Source organism: Heteronotia binoei, chromosome 9 (genome assembly GCF_032191835.1).
Source record: "Heteronotia binoei isolate CCM8104 ecotype False Entrance Well chromosome 9, APGP_CSIRO_Hbin_v1, whole genome shotgun sequence".
Lineage (NCBI taxonomy): Eukaryota > Metazoa > Chordata > Lepidosauria > Squamata > Gekkonidae > Heteronotia > Heteronotia binoei.
This window is the reverse complement of record NC_083231.1, coordinates 22736566-22754527: the sequence shown is the minus strand read 5'-3', so window position 1 is coordinate 22754527 and position 17962 is coordinate 22736566. Positions and strand designations below refer to the sequence as shown.

The 17962-nt window shown below is 41.8% G+C and overlaps 1 protein-coding gene across 8 annotated transcripts in view; it reads right to left on the bottom strand.

Moving 5' to 3' along the window:
- Positions 1-17962, bottom strand: part of FRYL (FRY like transcription coactivator) — a 133577-nt gene that overhangs the window by 30373 nt on the left and 85242 nt on the right. For 5 of the 8 annotated variants that reach the window (XM_060246283.1, XM_060246285.1, XM_060246286.1 and 2 more), the window contains 11 exons: positions 16519-16669; positions 12718-12821; positions 12126-12311; positions 9549-9753; positions 7976-8097; positions 7455-7645; positions 4710-4804; positions 2923-3530; positions 2566-2663; positions 1163-1333; positions 265-405 (listed from right to left, as the gene is read on the bottom strand). In XM_060246283.1, the coding sequence (XP_060102266.1) occupies positions 265-405; positions 1163-1333; positions 2566-2663; positions 2923-3530; positions 4710-4804; positions 7455-7645; positions 7976-8097; positions 9549-9753; positions 12126-12311; positions 12718-12821; positions 16519-16669 (2072 nt within the window). The remainder of the gene's footprint in view (positions 1-264; positions 406-1162; positions 1334-2565; positions 2664-2922; positions 3531-4709; positions 4805-7454; positions 7646-7975; positions 8098-9548; positions 9754-12125; positions 12312-12717; positions 12822-16518; positions 16670-17962) is intronic. The other 3 variants (XM_060246284.1, XM_060246289.1, XM_060246290.1) reach the window with 1 other exon arrangement.

Below are 17962 nucleotides of genomic sequence, written 5' to 3'. Positions count from 1 at the left end.
GAAGAGCTGTGCTCAAAACTTGCACAAACAGAGTACGGACCTGGCTCAGATATTATGTCATGCAAACATGTAATAATATTAATATTACATGAGAAATTTTGCAGATGTTACCAAGGATAACACACAGAAAAAGAAAAACCATTTATAAAACATACAATAGGATTTTGCTTTGCATTGTTCATCTGAAAAAACTTAAAAATCTTTACTCTTTCTCATGAAAAATATAGTTAAATGTTTTTAGGCTATATACTTCAGTATACCTACCTGAACATATTTGCCAATGACTTTTATAATTTCCAGATTGAACTGCTTCACTGGTGTTGCAGATAAGTCAATGTGACTCAAAAGGCTGTAAATGATCTGCAGTAAAGATTGCTGCATGCTGGACAGCCCTTTCTCTAACAGCTGAAAATAAATATATGAAATGGATTTAACCCATCGGCCACAAAACCTCCAGAAAATATTAAATATCAAAATGTTTAATACTTAATGTTCTGCTGCTTCAGACCAACATGGCTACGCCACCTAAATCTATTAAATATCAAGTAACTATGATGTGCCAGTTTTTGTGGAAGTTTTATTTTTTTTAAAAAAAAATAAAAATAAAAATTATCATATTGGAAACACAAAGCAACTGAACAAAAAAATCTGTATGTACTACTAACCCAACGTTCTTCATGAACTCTGACTCTCTACTTACAACATGATAGCTGAAGTGGGAAGTCATGGACTTCACTCACAGTGAGGTTTGTGTGTTTGAGATTATCTCCAGAGCACACATAATGTCTCCATGAAAAAGATCTATCAGTCTCTGGTTCATATACTAAATCAGAAGTGAGGGTTTGAAACCTTCATAAAACCACTTATGTTCAGCTCAATATATGTTAAACAGATTTTCAGAAGCAGGAAGGGGAAAGAGTATCACAGAATGATTATTCCACCTACAGTGTAGAGGAAAAGGGCCCCTGGGGAAAGAGGGGAAATGTGCAGGATGAGAGAAGGATAGGGGGAAGAACACATATCTGCTAAACTTGAAGAAAATCTCTCTCAGCAACATTTAAATACACTTAGATGAGAAAGGGCAAAGCACTCAGTTTTATTTTGAAGTGGTAAATAGTTAATATAACTGAGATACTCTTTAAAATATGTATAGTTTCATTACCTCTGCCAGGTATGTTACCAGATTAAAAGTTGTTTCTGCGAAGGAGTCATGCAGATATCTACACACCACATTAATCCAGTTAGAACAGTCTCTGGAATAGCTGTGTGTACTATATAAACTCATCATATGAGCCAGATTAGCAAGGGTTGGCGACTTCTCTTCTGCACAAACCTATGGAACACAACAAGAAATCGTTATCTGAACATCTGTTTAAGTACAGTTTTTGAGGAAAAAATCAGATAGAGTGATAAAATTAGTAAAATTGAAGATGTCACTATGAAAATCTACAAGATTCTGCTACAGGTAAAAGGGTTAGAAAACCACATCTGAATGGCTGCTTCCTGATTAACATCTGATGAATAGGGTTACCAATCTTCAGGTGACATCTGGAGATGTCCCACTATTACAACTGATTTTCAGATGACCAGGATCAACTCACCTGGAGAAAATGGATGCTCTGGAAGAGGGATTCTATGGCATTAGATATTTCTGATGTCCCTTCTGCTCCCCAAACCCTGCCTTCCACCCCAAAAATCTCCAGGTATTTCCCCATTCCAGAGCCGGTAACCCTACTGGTGAAGTGGCTTGCAGCAGAAATGGATCATAGGAATTGACAAGAGTTTGCACAATGAAGTCAAAAATTAAATCCTTAATGAATATACTAGGTAGACTGGTGAGTGAGTCTAATTTAAACATTTACCCTATGTGTCCTCCTCCCTCTGAACCAATGGCATCAAGTACAAGCCAAGCATTACATGCCAATAGTCATGTGCTAATGTATTTCTCCAGAATGAGGAGAAGTTGTGGTATCTGTGGAATTTCTAATGTATTTCTCCAGAATGAGGAGAAGTTGTGGAATAGGAGCCCCAGATCAGGCACTGCTGAACTTGTATGCTGGAAGGAAGGGTTGAACTGCTTCTCTATCACGCAAAGACTCGATGGAAACTAAAGGCTGATTTTCTCTCTACTACAATGGGTTGGATTCCATGGACAATGATATTTTGGTTGTACATTTTAATGTAGTTTCTCAGTAATTCTCTTATTCCTCCAGGCAGACTATTATAAGTAATTGGCCATTCCACAGACATCAAAAGTCCCTTCTAAAAATAAATTCATTTTAAGGCCTTAGTAAAAGATCTGATTTGAGAAAACAACTAATAGTCTATTATAGGAATGTTTTGATTGATCAAGTTCAAGGCCCCCTAAACCATAAAGTCCCTATTTGTCAGGAGATAGAATAATCCTGCCAATCTGTGGGATTGACTTTGATACTGAGCAACATATATCAGAAAAGTGACAGCATATTACTCAAAACATCAACTTTCCATCTTTGCTTTTACTACAGAACCACAGTCTGTTTCTAAATGCTTTCATTTTATTAGCTTGCTTAAAATATTACATACCTTTGCTATCCTGTCAGCTGTTTCCTTGCAGAACTGAGTTGGGTTATCAAAATGTTGTATTAGATGAGGCAATAAACATAAGATGTTAAGAGGAAAACCTGCACAGAAGAGAGACACTAATTATCTCAACAAACACATCTCCAGTGTTTTCTAACCACTTAATTTTAAGAACTGCTACCAGCTTTTACTACTTAAAATGAAGACGTCCCTACTATGTCAAGACAGTACTTACAAATGCTTCAATATACCTTGCTCTTCCATACCTGTTGTAAGAACTCTATTGCTCCACTATTTTTCAAATCAGCTTTTAACTCCACAATTCAGTAGAACACGGCTACGTATATTTTAAAAACATACCCGTTAGTTGGGAAGGATCCACCAGTGTATGTTTGGAGACCGTGATGAGTTTGCTGAGTAAGTGAACTGTCATTTCCTGTGTAGAAACTGAGGTAAAACCCTTCAGGAATAACTGCTGAAGGCCTGGGAAGTTATTCCATTTTAATTTACTCTGCATCTTTTCAATCTTTTCCCTACTTTCGGATTTATCCAGAGGCAGGTGAACAAGAAGTCTGTTGAGCAGCCTGAGAGCCAGGAGGTATTCATATTCATAATCAGATTCCAGCAAGGATGCTGCAATCCAAAAGATGGTGGCCATCAGGTTCATAGGATCAGTAGTAGGCTGCACATCTTGCATTCCTCCCTCTCTCAGGGAGGAAAGGCTTCTAGTCCTTGCTAAGCTGCTGGAATGGTTGATCCGTCCATCCATTATATCCAGTGTATTGCTTCTCCGACGGTCATTCTTCCGATCACCAATTAAACCCAGTTTCAAAGAACTACTTCTTGTGTTACTATAGTATCCTAAAAAATTTCCACTGCTAATGGGACTTGTGCTTAGATTGAGCTGTCCAGTGCTTTTCCTGTTAGCTGCATATTTGCTTCCCATCAACGGATCGTAGTATGAAGTACTGAAGGGAAAAGAGAATTATTGCATAGAAAAAAATATATTCTGTATCATAGGACACAAGAAAATAATAGTTATTATGTGAACCCTTTGATTTCAGATGGATGAGCAACACTGTGACATCTTAATGAGCTAACGATGACTTTCTGCTTGTACAAGAAGACTGCAGATTTATACCCCGCCCTTCTCTCTGAACTCAAAGACTCAGAGCGGCTTACAATCTCCTATATCTTCTCCCCCTACAACAGACACCCTGTGAGGTGGGTGGGGCTGAGAGGGCTCTCACAGCAGGTGCCCTTTCAAGGACAACTCCTGCGATAGCTTTGGTTAACCCAAGGCCATTCCAGCAGGTGTAAGTGGAGGAGTAGGGAATCAAACCCGGTTCTCCCAGATAAGAGTCCGCACACTTAACCACGACATCAAACTACACCAATTAACTTTAAGGTTTATCTGCAATTTCAAATTTGCTTATAATTTCTTAAACACCAACACAAATTTTCCTTGTCACAGAACCAAAAGGAAAAACATCTTTTATTCAGGCCAAATAATGTCATTTTAGAAACATGTCTAACTAAAGAGTGGGATCCAAGATCCCTATGCTTGGGAAGAATGAATCTGTGTCTGTCTTTTCTCTAGGTTACTGCAATGCTCCAAAGGGTCTTTTGATCCTCTGGAGCAGGTTTTCAGTGGACGTTGCAGGTTGGAGCCTGACAGGAAAATCAGCCAAACTTTCGGCCCCTCCTTTTGTGAGAGGAAGTACTACGTCTTATGTACAAGGATCCTGAATCCAGCCAATAATTATTTGGGCATGACATGGAACAGGTATGGCTGGATGCACTCTGGAAACTTAAATTCAATATTCAGAAATTATGAAATAGTGGCTAATGTGTATCAATTATTCTGACTCCTCTTTCACTTTTTTTCTGAATATTTCGCAATACTTTGGCCAGCAGAATGGAAGGGCGAAGAAACAGCAGGGAGCTGTAAAACACTCTCATAGGTCCAACCTGCTTAGAAGACAAGGTTTTCTTTGACTTTTGAGTTTTCAAACAAATACACAAATTTTTCTTTTTTGCAATACAAAAAATACACAGTATATGCTGACTCCTGTACATAATGCAAATCATCCAGAAATATAAATCATTTCCAATGCATAGAAAAGTTGACTAGTATCAGTTCTTACTGGGAAAGTGCAGTGAGAAGATCATAACGCTTCATGGTGTCTGCCAGTGTATCAATGGCTGACTCCAAAGTAAGAAGTAGCTCTATGACAAAACCCTAGGGAAAAACAAAGTTAGTCAACAAGATTTAAAATGTAAAGGGGAAAAAAAGTCTCAAGAAGCACACATGACACAAGTCCCCACTCCCCATGAACATAAAACATTTACTCTACCAACAATTTAACGCCCCTTCCTTTGAGTTACCCACAGTCTCTCAAACATATGGAAACCTCTGCCTTGGAAGTAATGGGTTAACTAAACCAGCACCTGAGTGTTTTGCTGCCAAGGGAGTGCCCAGTTACACTCCATGCATGGTGCACAGAAGGCTCTCTACTTTATACTTTCAGGTTTGTGCCTGAAGAAAAAGTCTCAATTATACTCAGTGCTGTTTTAGATGCCATTTTCCTATACAACAGGTAATCTCTGTGTAAGAAACACAGATGCACTGGGTTGAATGCAGAGATCCATCAGATGGTGCTGATGAACATGATTTCTCCTTTTTCCATTCTCCTTTCTGACCCAAGCTTGGTTCCTGGGGTCAGAGGACCCATGAGGAATAAAAGCACTTACAGGTTGGAGGCTGTGCTTAGGAGGAAGAAGAAGGCAAGATCACTCCTTTCCACCTCATCTGTCAGCAGAAGGGGAAAATCAATGATTCTTATTGCTCACTGACCACTGGATCCAGCCCATGGTTACAGCTGAAAAGGTGCAAGTAGTTATTTGCTGAAAACTGACCATTCAGAAGCTGTTTTTATATGCCCACTCTGAGCCTGCTTGCAGGGAGGGCGGGATAGACATCCAGAATAATATATAAATAAAATGCTTAAGGACTTCATTAGACTAGTATTTATCACTGAAGTTTGTTGTTGTTCAGTCGCACAGTCAAGTCCAACTCTTTGCGACCCCATGGACAAAGTCACGCTAGGCCCTCCTGTCTTCCACCATCCTCTGAAGTCTGCTCAAATTCGTGTTTGTTACATCAGTAACGCTGTCCAGCCATCTCATCTTTTGCCGTCCCCTTCTTCTCTGTGTGTGTGTGTGTATATACATACGCGCACACACACACATATATTGGCCACTGTGTGACACAGAGCGTTGGGCTGGATGGGCCATTGGCCTGATCCAACATGGCTTCTTCTTATGTTTTTATGTTCTTTTGCCTTCTGTCTTTCCCAGCATCAGGGTCTTCACCAGTGAGTGCTCCCTTCTCATTTGGTGGCCAAAGTATTTCACTTCAGCTTCAGCATCTGACCTTCTAGTGAACAGTCTGGGTTGATTTCCCTTAGGACTGACAGATTTGATCTTCTTGCAGTCCAAGGGACTCTCAAGATTCTTCTCCACACCACATCTCAAAAGCAGCTATTTTTCTGCGTTCAGCCTTCCTTATGGTCCAGCTCTCACAGCCATACATTACTACTGGGAATACCATCGCTTTGACTATATGGACTTTTGTTGGCAGGCTGATGTCTCTACTTTTTATTATACTGCCCAGGTTCGCCATAGCTGTCCTCCCAAGGAGCAAATGTCTTTTAATTTCATGGCTACAGTAACCATTTGCAGTGATCTTGGATTTCAGAAATGTGAAGTCTGTCACTACTTCCATGTCTTCTCCTTCTATTTGCCAAGGTGTGATGGGGCCGGATACCATGATCTTAGTTTTTTTTTATGTTGAGTTTCAAGCCTACTTTTGTACTCTCCTCTTTCACTCTCAACAAGAGGTTCTTTAGGTCCTCCTCACTTTCTGCCATTACAGTGGTGTCATCTGCATATCTGAGGTTGTTGTTGTTTTTTCCTGTTGTTAGCTGCCCTGAGCCTGCTTGGCGGGGGAGGGCGGGATACAAATAAAATTTTACTTTACTTTACTTTCTTACTTGATGTTTTTCCCAGCAATCTTAATTCCGGCTTCTGCTTCACTGATGTTAAATGGTAATGAATCATATGCAAAAACATTTCCTTCTGAGAGCACTAAATGGAAACTGATCCTGAAGATTTGCTGGCTGTGGTACAATTGTCAATACCACCCATCCAAAATATCTTTCCAAAATGTAGATCTTCAGTTAAATTTTAATACACATTGGTCCTGTTCAGACGCACAGTATAATCAGTTGTCACTGTTTCATACTGGATTAAAAGTGGCTGATCAGACAGCAACATCTGCCTCCTGGTATTAACTCGTGGTAGCCCCCCCCCCCCCAAATCCTTCTCAGAACCACAGTATTTATTTACCTGCTCCTGTGCGGTATTTTTTGAGTTCTTCGTTTTTTCCGTTTGGATAGTTCTCGACCAACTTCCGGATGTCTGAAGGCTGTCCCGGAGCAAAAGGAGCCTCAGACATCCGGTTTACGGTCACAATTTTTTTTTACTACTTAGCTATATGCACATAACCGCATAACCACATATTTTAACATACGCACATGTGCGCATAATGTGAGCATGCGCACAGTGCGCGCATGCATATGTGCATAATAGTGGAGAAAAAAAAGAACTGCATGGTGCCATCATGTGGATGGCAGAAGACGGCTTCACCCTGGAGTGATTCGAATTGCAGTATGGCAGTCTGATCGATAATATCCGGAACGAAGATATTCAGAACAGAACCGGGTCAGTTTAACTGTGTGAACAGAGCCATACACTCCTAATCAGTAGGAGCACAAAAGGAACAGTTGACATGCTGAAATTTAAAGCTTTTAAAAACAAAACGTAGATACCTGAGCTTCTTCTCCTGCATCTCCAACTGTTTCTACAAGCCTAGAGAGAATGTCAGAAAGGGTGGCTGCAGAAAGAGGTTGCTTCAGTGCTCTGAATATCTGGAAGGATCTCCCAGCGTAATGTCGAGAAGAGCAAGAAAGTGCAGTTTGCAGAGCAACTTCACTAAGATGGTGCTCCAGCTGAAATCCAACTGTAACATGAAGAGAAATCAGAATTTAGGGGGGGGATAAAGACTAGGACTGAGAAAAGTTATGAGATTTTAAACAATTACAGTAATAATAATATGATAATTACAATACAACATTGTTAAAATACACCTGTATTTCAGCAGCAATTATTGGACATAGATTAATTCCCACTCTCTGTTTTTGTATACATCTCTTACATGAACTAATCTAGCAGTTGTGCCAAAACAATGAATCAATTCAGAAATGGGGAGAAGCTCTAGTTGAAGAAATGTATAGTATGAAGAATTTTATTTTAGGGAAATTACACTGTATGTTAAGGGTTCCAAGAATACCTGAACTGGATTGTTTAAATACAGAAACAACATGCTTCAGAAACACAGTTAGCTGCTCGGCACTCTTTATGCTTGGATTCTTTGCTGAAACGTCTTCATGGTTCCAAAGCGGTCCACGTTTCCTAGGAGAAGCAAAGCCCAGAACTCATTTGGCAGAACATATCAAGAGAATTCATCATCAAGACTGAAAGTTTCCAAATTGACTCCCTCCTATTTCATGCATTAAAAAGAAACATAATGTTATTCAGAGCTATCCCCTTCATGGAAGCACGCTCCATCAATGGCTTGTAGGCATGGCAAATAAAGAGAACCTTCACATTTAGAGGAAGAAAAACATCTGAACGCTACTGACACGAGGGAAGGCAACACGAGGGCTTGGCTTCTATGCAGTGGTCGGTTGCCATGTGAAGCAGTATGCTGCCCTAGATGCTGATCCAGCAAAGCTTTTCAATGCAGTTGTTCCTACAAGTACACAGGAACACTGGCATATATATGGCTTCCTAGGCAGAGACTAAGTCACATTTATCCTTAACAACACCTAGCACATTCCTGGTGCTATCAGGTTTAAAAAATAAAAACAGAACTCTTAAAGCAGCATGAGAAATTCAAAAGAGAAAGGGATGCCAGAAGGAGTTTTGCAAACATCTGCACTGTGAAGATCCTTATGCATGGAACATCAATATGATATAGTTAGTGGTTTTTCAGCAATGTAAGTACCGATTTCACACTAGAGCTTGTCCTGGGTGGAGAGCCCTTTTGCCCCCGGTGCTTCTCTTTGTTTGCGCACAAACTGCTGCGGAGCTAGGAGCTGGCACACTGCTCTCCCGCGGCAAGCAGAAACCACTTGTAAGAGGACCTTGGCTGCAAGCGGAAATGCGGTGCTCCAACTTGCAGCTCCGCAGCAGCTTGTCCGAAAATCAAGAGACGCGCCAGGAGCAAAAGGGCTCTCCACCCAGAAGAAGCCTAGTGTGAAATCGGTCAAGCTGTTAAGCCCCAGGAAGCAAGACATGGCCAGCCTGCCATTCAAGCACAGGGCTTTAAAACAATGAATAAAAAAAGATCATGACTTGAAAACAAAGCTGATTTGGGGATGGATTTCTTATGCAGCATTGAAGTAGTTCTGAAAAAAATTATCAAAACCAGTCATTTGCTTGTGTCTGTTTACATTCTGTTTTTGTCTGGGCAGGCACCAAGGCATAACTATATCACATTTTTGTAATTTCTCATGCAAGAGACTGCAGATGAACAGTTTTTGAAAATACAGATAAGAAGAAGAAGAATTGCAGATTTATACCCCGCCCTTCTCTCTGAATCAGAGAATCAGAGTGGCTTACAATCTCCTATATCTTCTCCCTCCACAACAGACACCCTGTGTGGTGGGTGAGACTGAGAGGGCTCTCACAGCAGCTGCCCTTTCAAGGACAACTCCTGCCAGAACTATGGCTAATCCAAGGCCATTCCAGCAGGTGCAAGTGGAGGAGTGGGGAATCAAACCCAGTTCTCCCAGATAAGAGTCCACACACTTAACCACTACACCAAACTGGGTGTAGATTAACTGAGATGTAAATGATACCTTGAAGTAATGAATTCCATAAGTGATTTCATTTTTTCATCTTGCTCTCCTGAAATGTCAACTTCACTGAGGATGGTGCTATGCATATGAGAAATGGCAGCACTGGTATTTCCTAAGCTGATGCTAGAAGAGGTAGAACTTGAACTGAGCCCTGAGTCTGTCATTGGGGAGGGCTGGTGATCCGGTATAAAGTCATTAACACCTGCTGGCAGGAAGACATTATTTCGTGTCAAATAATACCTCATAAAAGTTACAAAATACTGAAATGAAAATATCATGCCATCAAAATATGCAGACTTTGTAATATATTAATGGTAAAGATGTAAGAAAGTTAACACCAAAGAATATGCATTAAGTTTTTAATAAGATTTTTATTGTAAACTGTTGTTGTTTGCAACGGTTTGGAAGTTGGTTGAATAAGGTTAATTTTATTTTTAAAAATACTGAAATGAAGATCAAGCACGGGCAGTATAACTTAATATAAAAAACTAACAGTGTTAAACAATTCTGTGATGGACCTATTGAACAGTTGGATGCTGCCATCTACTGAACAATACTTAAAGTGCCATTCTATCAAAACAATGAATAACATGCCCATTTTTAAATCCATGCAGCCTAACCAAAAAGCTTCCATGGATGTTCCATTCTGTGTGCCTGAACTGGGAGCGCACCAGCCATGCATATCAGGAACACACAGATCCCCAACATACAAGCAGTCACTGTCTTTTGTGAACTGAGCAACACATTGATTTCCCATGTGCATACAATTTCCATTCACATGAACATGAAGCATGGAAGCATCAGGATTCAGTCAGTCAGTTTATTATTACAGTCATTGACCAGAACATGTCAGTCATTTAGAACAACCTTAAAAGTACCTTATAAAAAGTCTCACAAAGAGTCTACATATAAAGATCTGATGACTTGAGGGTTATATCAGTAAAAAAGAATATAAAAGATTATTATTTAACCCTTTTAAAAAGTCACTTTCAAATTTTTAAAAAGTTTTACAGTTTGGCCTATTTGTCTTGCTTTTTGCATTCTTTATAAACCTGGGAACAGAACCTAGCCACCTGTCTTGTTGCCTGGTGGTTCCTATCTGACAAAAGATAATCTAATTTGAGTTTATTGGATCTGCCAGGGAACCTTTCCTACAGCGGGCTGATAATTTCCCTTCAACTTGCCGTATGAAAAGGACAATTAAAGAACATATGCTCCAGAGAATCTATTTCAGGTTGGGAACAGGAACAGAGCCTAAGTGCATAAGGAGTCCCTTTATACCTCCCCTCTGCAACTGCAGATGGCAGGGACATACTCCTAGCTAAAGTAAAGTCCCTTCTAGTGTTGTGAGATTCACAAACAAGCGGAGGGGGCGACTATATATCTACTGTTTGCTGAAGAGAAATAGCCTGGGGAACTGGGAAGATCTGTTTGTCTTTCTATATCTAGCACTCTTTGCTTAATGAGTGATTTTGCTTAGTCTATGCCAAGATTTAGGAGGGCTTGGGGGAAAACCCCAACTTCCCATCAGGATTCTGATTCATTGGAATGGAAGCTGAACAAGCATGGACAATCCACATGTCCAGTTTATACATGACTGCAAAGTCCACAGGTGGTGGGCTCCAAGCTTGCATGAATGGAGAAATTCATGTAAAGTCTGCAGAGGGCTTAGATTGTAAACTGGCAAAAACACTTGTCCATTAATGCTTTCAGTATAACAAGTGGTTCCTTATATTCATTGTACACCCACATAAGCAGTAAGTAAACCCTGCCATCATTTGGTGGGAAAAATTACACTTAATGAAAAGATAGAAAAGATAGCAATTATCTACAGGAAGTTGCTCAATGTATTAGAATCAAAATTTTCTAACAACATATGCACGGAATGGAATTTTGGACTCTTATTTTTCACATATCAGTCCCCCACTACCACATGGCAAACTGTTTTTAAAAATTAGGGGTGTTTCAACAATATTTGCCATATAACGTAATAGCCTGCTGTTCAAAAAGGAGGGGGGGGGAGAATAAAAAAGCCAAGTGTGTTGTACAACACAGGTCTGGTCTAAATAGCTTGTTGGATTCTGGCCTTAACTTTTAAAGTTATAAACTTGAACAGCTTAGCAGTTTTCTAGAAGATCAAATGTATACCAGTTGCTACCTATTTTTACTGCAGTAAATGTTTCAAGATTTCAAATTCTGGCTGCAACTTTTTGACTTTTTGTTGTTGTTGTTGGGGGCAGAGGGAGACACTTCACATTAGGTGTTCATTCACACATTAGGTGTTCATTCACAAAAAATATCACTTCATGTATGACCCAGAGAGAAACACAATTCAGTGTCAGTTCCCAGCTGTTCTGCCTTTCTTACAAACTGTATTGTCTCATTTTGTCTGGTGGGAATTCAGAAGATTTCAATTCCTGAACCTAAGAAATTCCAAGACTCGCTCCCAGAGCACCAAACCGTTGCTTATATGCCTGAATGCAGCCTCTGTAACTGGGGAAAGGGTACTGCATTACCCCCCCCCAAAAAAAAGTTTACACTTTTTGCTCAATTCAAAAAAAGGGATATATAATGTACCTGTGAAGATGTAATCCAAATGTGCTGCTTGTTTGACCGTAAGCACCCGGGGTTCATTAAACTCCCTATTCCTGAGAAGGACAGAAGCCACAGACTGGACATTACTATGAGAGCCCATCACTATCAATAAATGCAATAGTAGGCGTTTGCAATGCTCATACACTTCAGGATGGTGATGGTCAAATCCTGCAAAGGAAAAAATAATACCAAATTAGACATGTAATTCAGTCAGCTGAAAAGATGTATAATACTTTTTTGTGTTGAATTAATTTTTAAAGAAAACGAACCCATTTAACAAAAGAAGCAGGGAAACACTTTCTTCCCTGTGCTGAACTGCAATGCATTAAATTGCTCAGGGGCTCATACATACTCTAATTTTTTATTACAGGCTTTCCTGCAACTGATTTTTATTTAAAGGTTTCTTCATAAACTGTGATTGTTAAAGACCAGGCCTGTTATTCCTGGCACTTGGGTTCCGGTTGCCAGATCTAGAATGACTTTAACACTGTCAAATCAACAACGCATAAGCATGGCAAGACTACAGAACTGTGATAACCAACACCGATTCCCATTTCAATAAGAATATAGTTACCTATAAAAACTGCATGAAGCAAGAGGTGCAGGTAGCTTCCCCAGTCAACTTTCACACTGTGATCAATGATCAAATCGGTCAGCAGGATCACTGCTATATTACATCTACGAGCAAAAGAACCGGGATTGGTTAAACAGTAAAAATACAGCAGCAGCTGTTTTGTGCTTTTCCAAAGCACTTTAAGCTACACCCAGACCTAACTAGACTCATGATGGTGGTATTTAGTGTTCTCTGCTCTAGTGGCCATTCTGCACCACACTGTGGCCTCCAGTGCCCATCATATACCACTAGAGATGCGGGGCAGACAATAAATTAACATTTGGTACTTCGAGTCGGTTTGCTACATGTAAGTCAAAAGAAACATGCTAAATCGTATCATGCTCTATTTAGGGAATCAGATTATTTTCCAGAAAATTTTTAAAATTCTGATTTCTGCAGAAAACCCACATTGCTGTATTCCACCCAACCAGCATGGATGTTTTACCCTGGCCATGCATAAACCCATCATAATTTGTAATATTACATGCTATACACTGCTCAGGATTAATTTTGCTGATCTCCTAATTGCTTTTTTTTTTGGGGGGGGGGGGAAGGGCGGATAAAAACAGGTTGCTTACCTGTAAATGATGATCTTCGAGTGGTCATCTGTGCAGTCCCACACATGGGTCTTGCCTTCGGCAACGGATCCATACCTCAGAGTCTCCAATAGCTCACTAGGAGCAACTTTCTTGGTGCGACTTCCATTTTGCTCTGGGGAGTAGACAATGGAGCGACTGGAAGCCGCACCTCCCACACAGTTTCTTCCAGCCGCTACTAGCAAAAGTAAAAAGTATGTGACCAGGAAGAGCCAGCAGAGGGAAAGGCTGGGTGTGTGTGTGTGTGTGTGACTGCACAGATAACCATTCAAAGATCATCAGTTACAGGTAAGCAACCTGTTTATCTTCATCGTGGTCTCTGTGCAGTCCCACACATGGGTGATTAGTAAGCTGAAAAGAAGAAAAAAGGCGGTGGGTGCTGGCACATTTGCATACTCAGTTTCAGCAGGCACTCACCTGAGGCAGTATCATCAGAAGATGGATTTGAGGACAGCTTGGCCAAAAGAGGATAGGATGTCTGGAAGGTTTTGCCTTTGATGCCAAGTGAACAATTATAGAACTGGGTGTTGGATGGGACGCGAGGAATTTTGAGTCTGGAGCATGGACCCTGTATAGGGAGTCAAAGCTTTTCAAAGTTGGTGGCACGGAGGCAGGCTTATCCCAAGCCTCTCGGAGACCTTCTAGGTGCACTGGAAGCATGGGGAGGAGCGACCCTGCTGGGAAGTCTGACTGGACCAGATCATTAACTACATCCGATATTTTCGGAGTCAGATGGCAGGGTAACATTAAGGGTCTCCACCATGGTTGTGACTAGGTTGAGGAAGGCCTTGTTTGTTCTGAAGGAGAGAGACGGCTTGGTTTGTTGGTGTCTGAACCCGGCGAGCCCGGTGACGGGCTGCTCCGAGTCCGAACATGAAAAGCATGCCTCATCAGAGTTGGAGTGATCTGGGTTCTGAGGGTGCTTGCCTCTGTCTCTGCTGTCAGAAAAGTTGGAGCCGGTGAAACCTGAAGGGGGGATCTGGAAAGCAGTGGGGCTGCGGTGGAAGCCGTGGCTGTAGTAGAAGGAACTGTGGGTTGACGCTGTGGGTAGAGATCCTGCTGATGCTCTCTGATTCGAGGAGTTACGGTTTTGAATTCTCGGGTTTGGTGTGGCACGGGTTCAAAGTCTCAGGTTCGATAGTACATCGTATCGAAGTCACGGATCCAATTGTAAAGGTCACGATACTGGGGTCGTCTGTATCCATCATCTGAGGGCGATCGTGAGTAACGACCTACGGGGTCAAGGAGGTGGTGATCGAGATGTAGAGGAATAATCGCCCCGTCGGCCGTGGTGGTAGTACTCTCTGTGGTCTCGATAATGTTTTCTATCAAACGGAGAGTGGGACACCTCATATTCACGTCTGTAGTGCTGCAAGGAGACCTGCATAGAAGATTCTCTACAGGGGAGAAACTCTGATGTCTTTAAAAGCCTCAGAATGAATCAGGTTACGAGGTCGGACCTGAGGTTCGGATTCAAGACTGTCCAGAGGAATCGTGCTGTGAACTGAAGGTGACCTGGAAGGTATTGGGATGATATCCAGTGGAGCATTGGACGGACCCTGTGGCATGTCAGTGATGACATCGTTTGGAGCTGAGAGCTCAGATAGATAGATAGATAGATAAATTTATTGTCATTGTTCTCAACAAAAGAGAGCAACGAAATGAGGTGCTCTTCCACAAACATACCAACACATCAAACACACATATTCATAAACTATTTAAATACATCTAAAACCATTTAAACCATTTAAACCATTTAAATCCATCTAAAACAGATAATCATTCATAAAACCATTAAAACCATATAAACCATTTAAATACATCTAAAACAAATAGTCATTCATAACCCTGCATTTAACCTAACCACAGCACTTGGATAAAAACTGTCCTTAAATCTGTTTGTCCTAGCCTTCAACACTCTATATCGTCTACCTGACGGTAAGATCTCAAATAGCAAATGGCCCAGATGTGAAGGGTCCCTTAGGATCATTTGTATCTTCCTTTTACATCCCATATTATACAGATCCACCAATGAGGGGAGAGAACATCCACAAATCTTTTGTGCTCTTCTCGTCACTCTTTGGAGCAAAGATGGTAGGAAGAGCTGTGTTGACAGAGTTGAAGTCGACATTTGAGAGAGGTTCGAGGGCTGTGTTGAGGTCGAGGCCAGAGATGATAGGGTGATAGTTGCCGTTGGGAGTCATCTTCGAAACAGCAGTCGTCGGCGTCAACTTGGTTGTGGAGGTTGTAAGAGCCGATTTGGATGGAGTCGAGATGGTTATTGGTGGTTTTGATGCCGGAGTCAGTTGGACTGTCGAGGCAGACGATTCCTGCGCTTTTTTGGGAGCCAGAGCCAAAGACTCGGAGTGGTGTCGAGACTTCTTAGAGGACTTGTGTCCGGCCTCAGAATGGCGGGAAGCTCCCTTGTCGGGCTTATGCTTCCTCAGTGACTGAACAGCAGCCGACGAACCAAATCTCCCGCTCTTTCTGGGGGAGGCGGTGGGGAAGTCGATGCAGGCATTGCTCAGAGGGATTTCTCGAGGAGAAACTCTGTAGTCTTGCTGCTCGGTTTTTCCGCACCTATTTCCTGAAGTTGGCACAGTGAGGGCAGGATTCGACTCTATGGGCTTCTCCCAGGCAAAACAAGCAGTGGGAATGTCCGGCACTTTTAAAAAGTTGTTTTCCCTTCCATATGCTCTGGACAAGGAAGGGGGGGGAGGAAGGGAAAGAAAGCGCAGTAATAGGGCCTCTTTTTTGGAGGGGGGGGGATGAAGGAAGATGAAAAAAAAGAAAGACACACGCAGAGAAAACGAAGAAATACGATACCACACAAAACAAAGCCAAGAAATGAGCCAAGGAGAGGAACGCAGCGAGGTAGGTGGTGTCCTGGTGGCGGTTAAAAAGATACTGAGTGGGAAGTGTGGCTTCCGGTCGCTCCAGGCATGCGCAGTCATTGCCTGCTCCCCAGAGCGAAATGGAAGTTGCACCAAGAAAGACACTCCTAGTGAGCTATTGGGAGTCTCCAAGGTATGGATCCGTGGCCGAAGGCAAGACCCATGTGTGGGACTGCATAGAGACCACGATGAAGATGCTATGGTACAATCTCTCTTATTTATACTGAACATATACAAAATTGTGCTACTTCCTATTTACCGCTACTGCTTACCTATGAAGAGACATGCCCGGTGAGGATGTTTCAGGCAAATAATCCACCAACGGTGACCAACAGCCCCCTGAAGGTGGAAAAGGTAAAGACTCTCCTTCGTTGTGCTCCATCACTTTCAGTCGCCAGTTCGAATACAGTGGCATTGAATCACCTATCAAAGCATTCGTTTAATAATACAGTATTTCAGGGTAATGTGTTAAAATACCATTCTTTCCAATATGCAATGCAGTACCATATATATTCCACATATCACTCATTACTGTTTTGCATTTTCATTTTATTTATCTATATCTATCTATAGAAGAGCCCTGTGGCGCAGAGTGGTAAAGCTGCAGTACTGCAGTCCTAAACTCTGCTCACGACCTGAGTTCGATCCCTGCGGAAGCTGGGCTCAGGTAGCTGACTCGAGGTTTACTCAGCCTTCCATCCTTCCAAGGTTGGTAAAATGAGTACCCAGCTTGCTAGGGGGGAAGTGTAGATGACTGGGGAAGGCAATGGCAAACCACACCGTAAAAAGTCTGCTGTGAAAACTTTGTGAAAGCAATGTCACCCCTCTTCGAGTTGGAAATGACTGGTGCTTGCACAGGACTACCTTTACTTTTCTATCTATCTATCTATCTTGCAATACTCCAGTTACTGGGAGGGCTGGTCTGACTACAGAGAAAGTCTTCATGCCAGACTCGCATGCTCCCGGAAGACACCAGCATGAAGACTCTCCTGGATGAAGTAGTGCAATCTAAGCTGTGTAAATATGGATACTGATGCATCAAGAAGGGGCTGAAATGTGTGGTGCCCCTTTGCAAGAGTGCTAACTTAAGCAACTTATGGCTGAGGCGGACGGACATCCTTGTCCTATTATTCCATCTAAATTGGCCTCCCTGCACTGACTGCCTAAAATCGGGCTGATACAGCTGATACTTTTGGACACCTAGGCTGGGACAAGTATGTTTATTTATGATTTGTATCCCGCCCTTCCCAAAAAGATGCCTTAAGTCAGCGGTCCCCAATCTTTTTGGCACCAGGGACAGGTTTTGTGGAAGACAATTTTTCCAGAGGGCCAGAGGGAGGGGGGGACAATGGCTTTAGGATGATACAATTGTGCACTTTATTTCTACTAGTTTGGTGTAGTGGTTTACTGCGCAGACGCTTATCTGGGAGAACCAGGTTTGATTCCCCACTCCTTCACTTGCAGCTGCTGGAATGGCCTTGGGTCAGTCATAGCTCTCGCAGAGTTGTCCTTGAAAGGGCAGCTTCTGTCAGAGCTCTCTCAGTCCCACCCACCTCACAGGGTGTCTGTTGTAGGGGAGGAAGATAAAGGAGACTGTAAGCCACTCTGAGATTCAGAGAGGAGGACGGGATATAAATCCAATATCATCATCATCTTCTTCTTACATTGTAATATATAATAAAATAATTATACAACTCACAGACCACTTGCTAACAG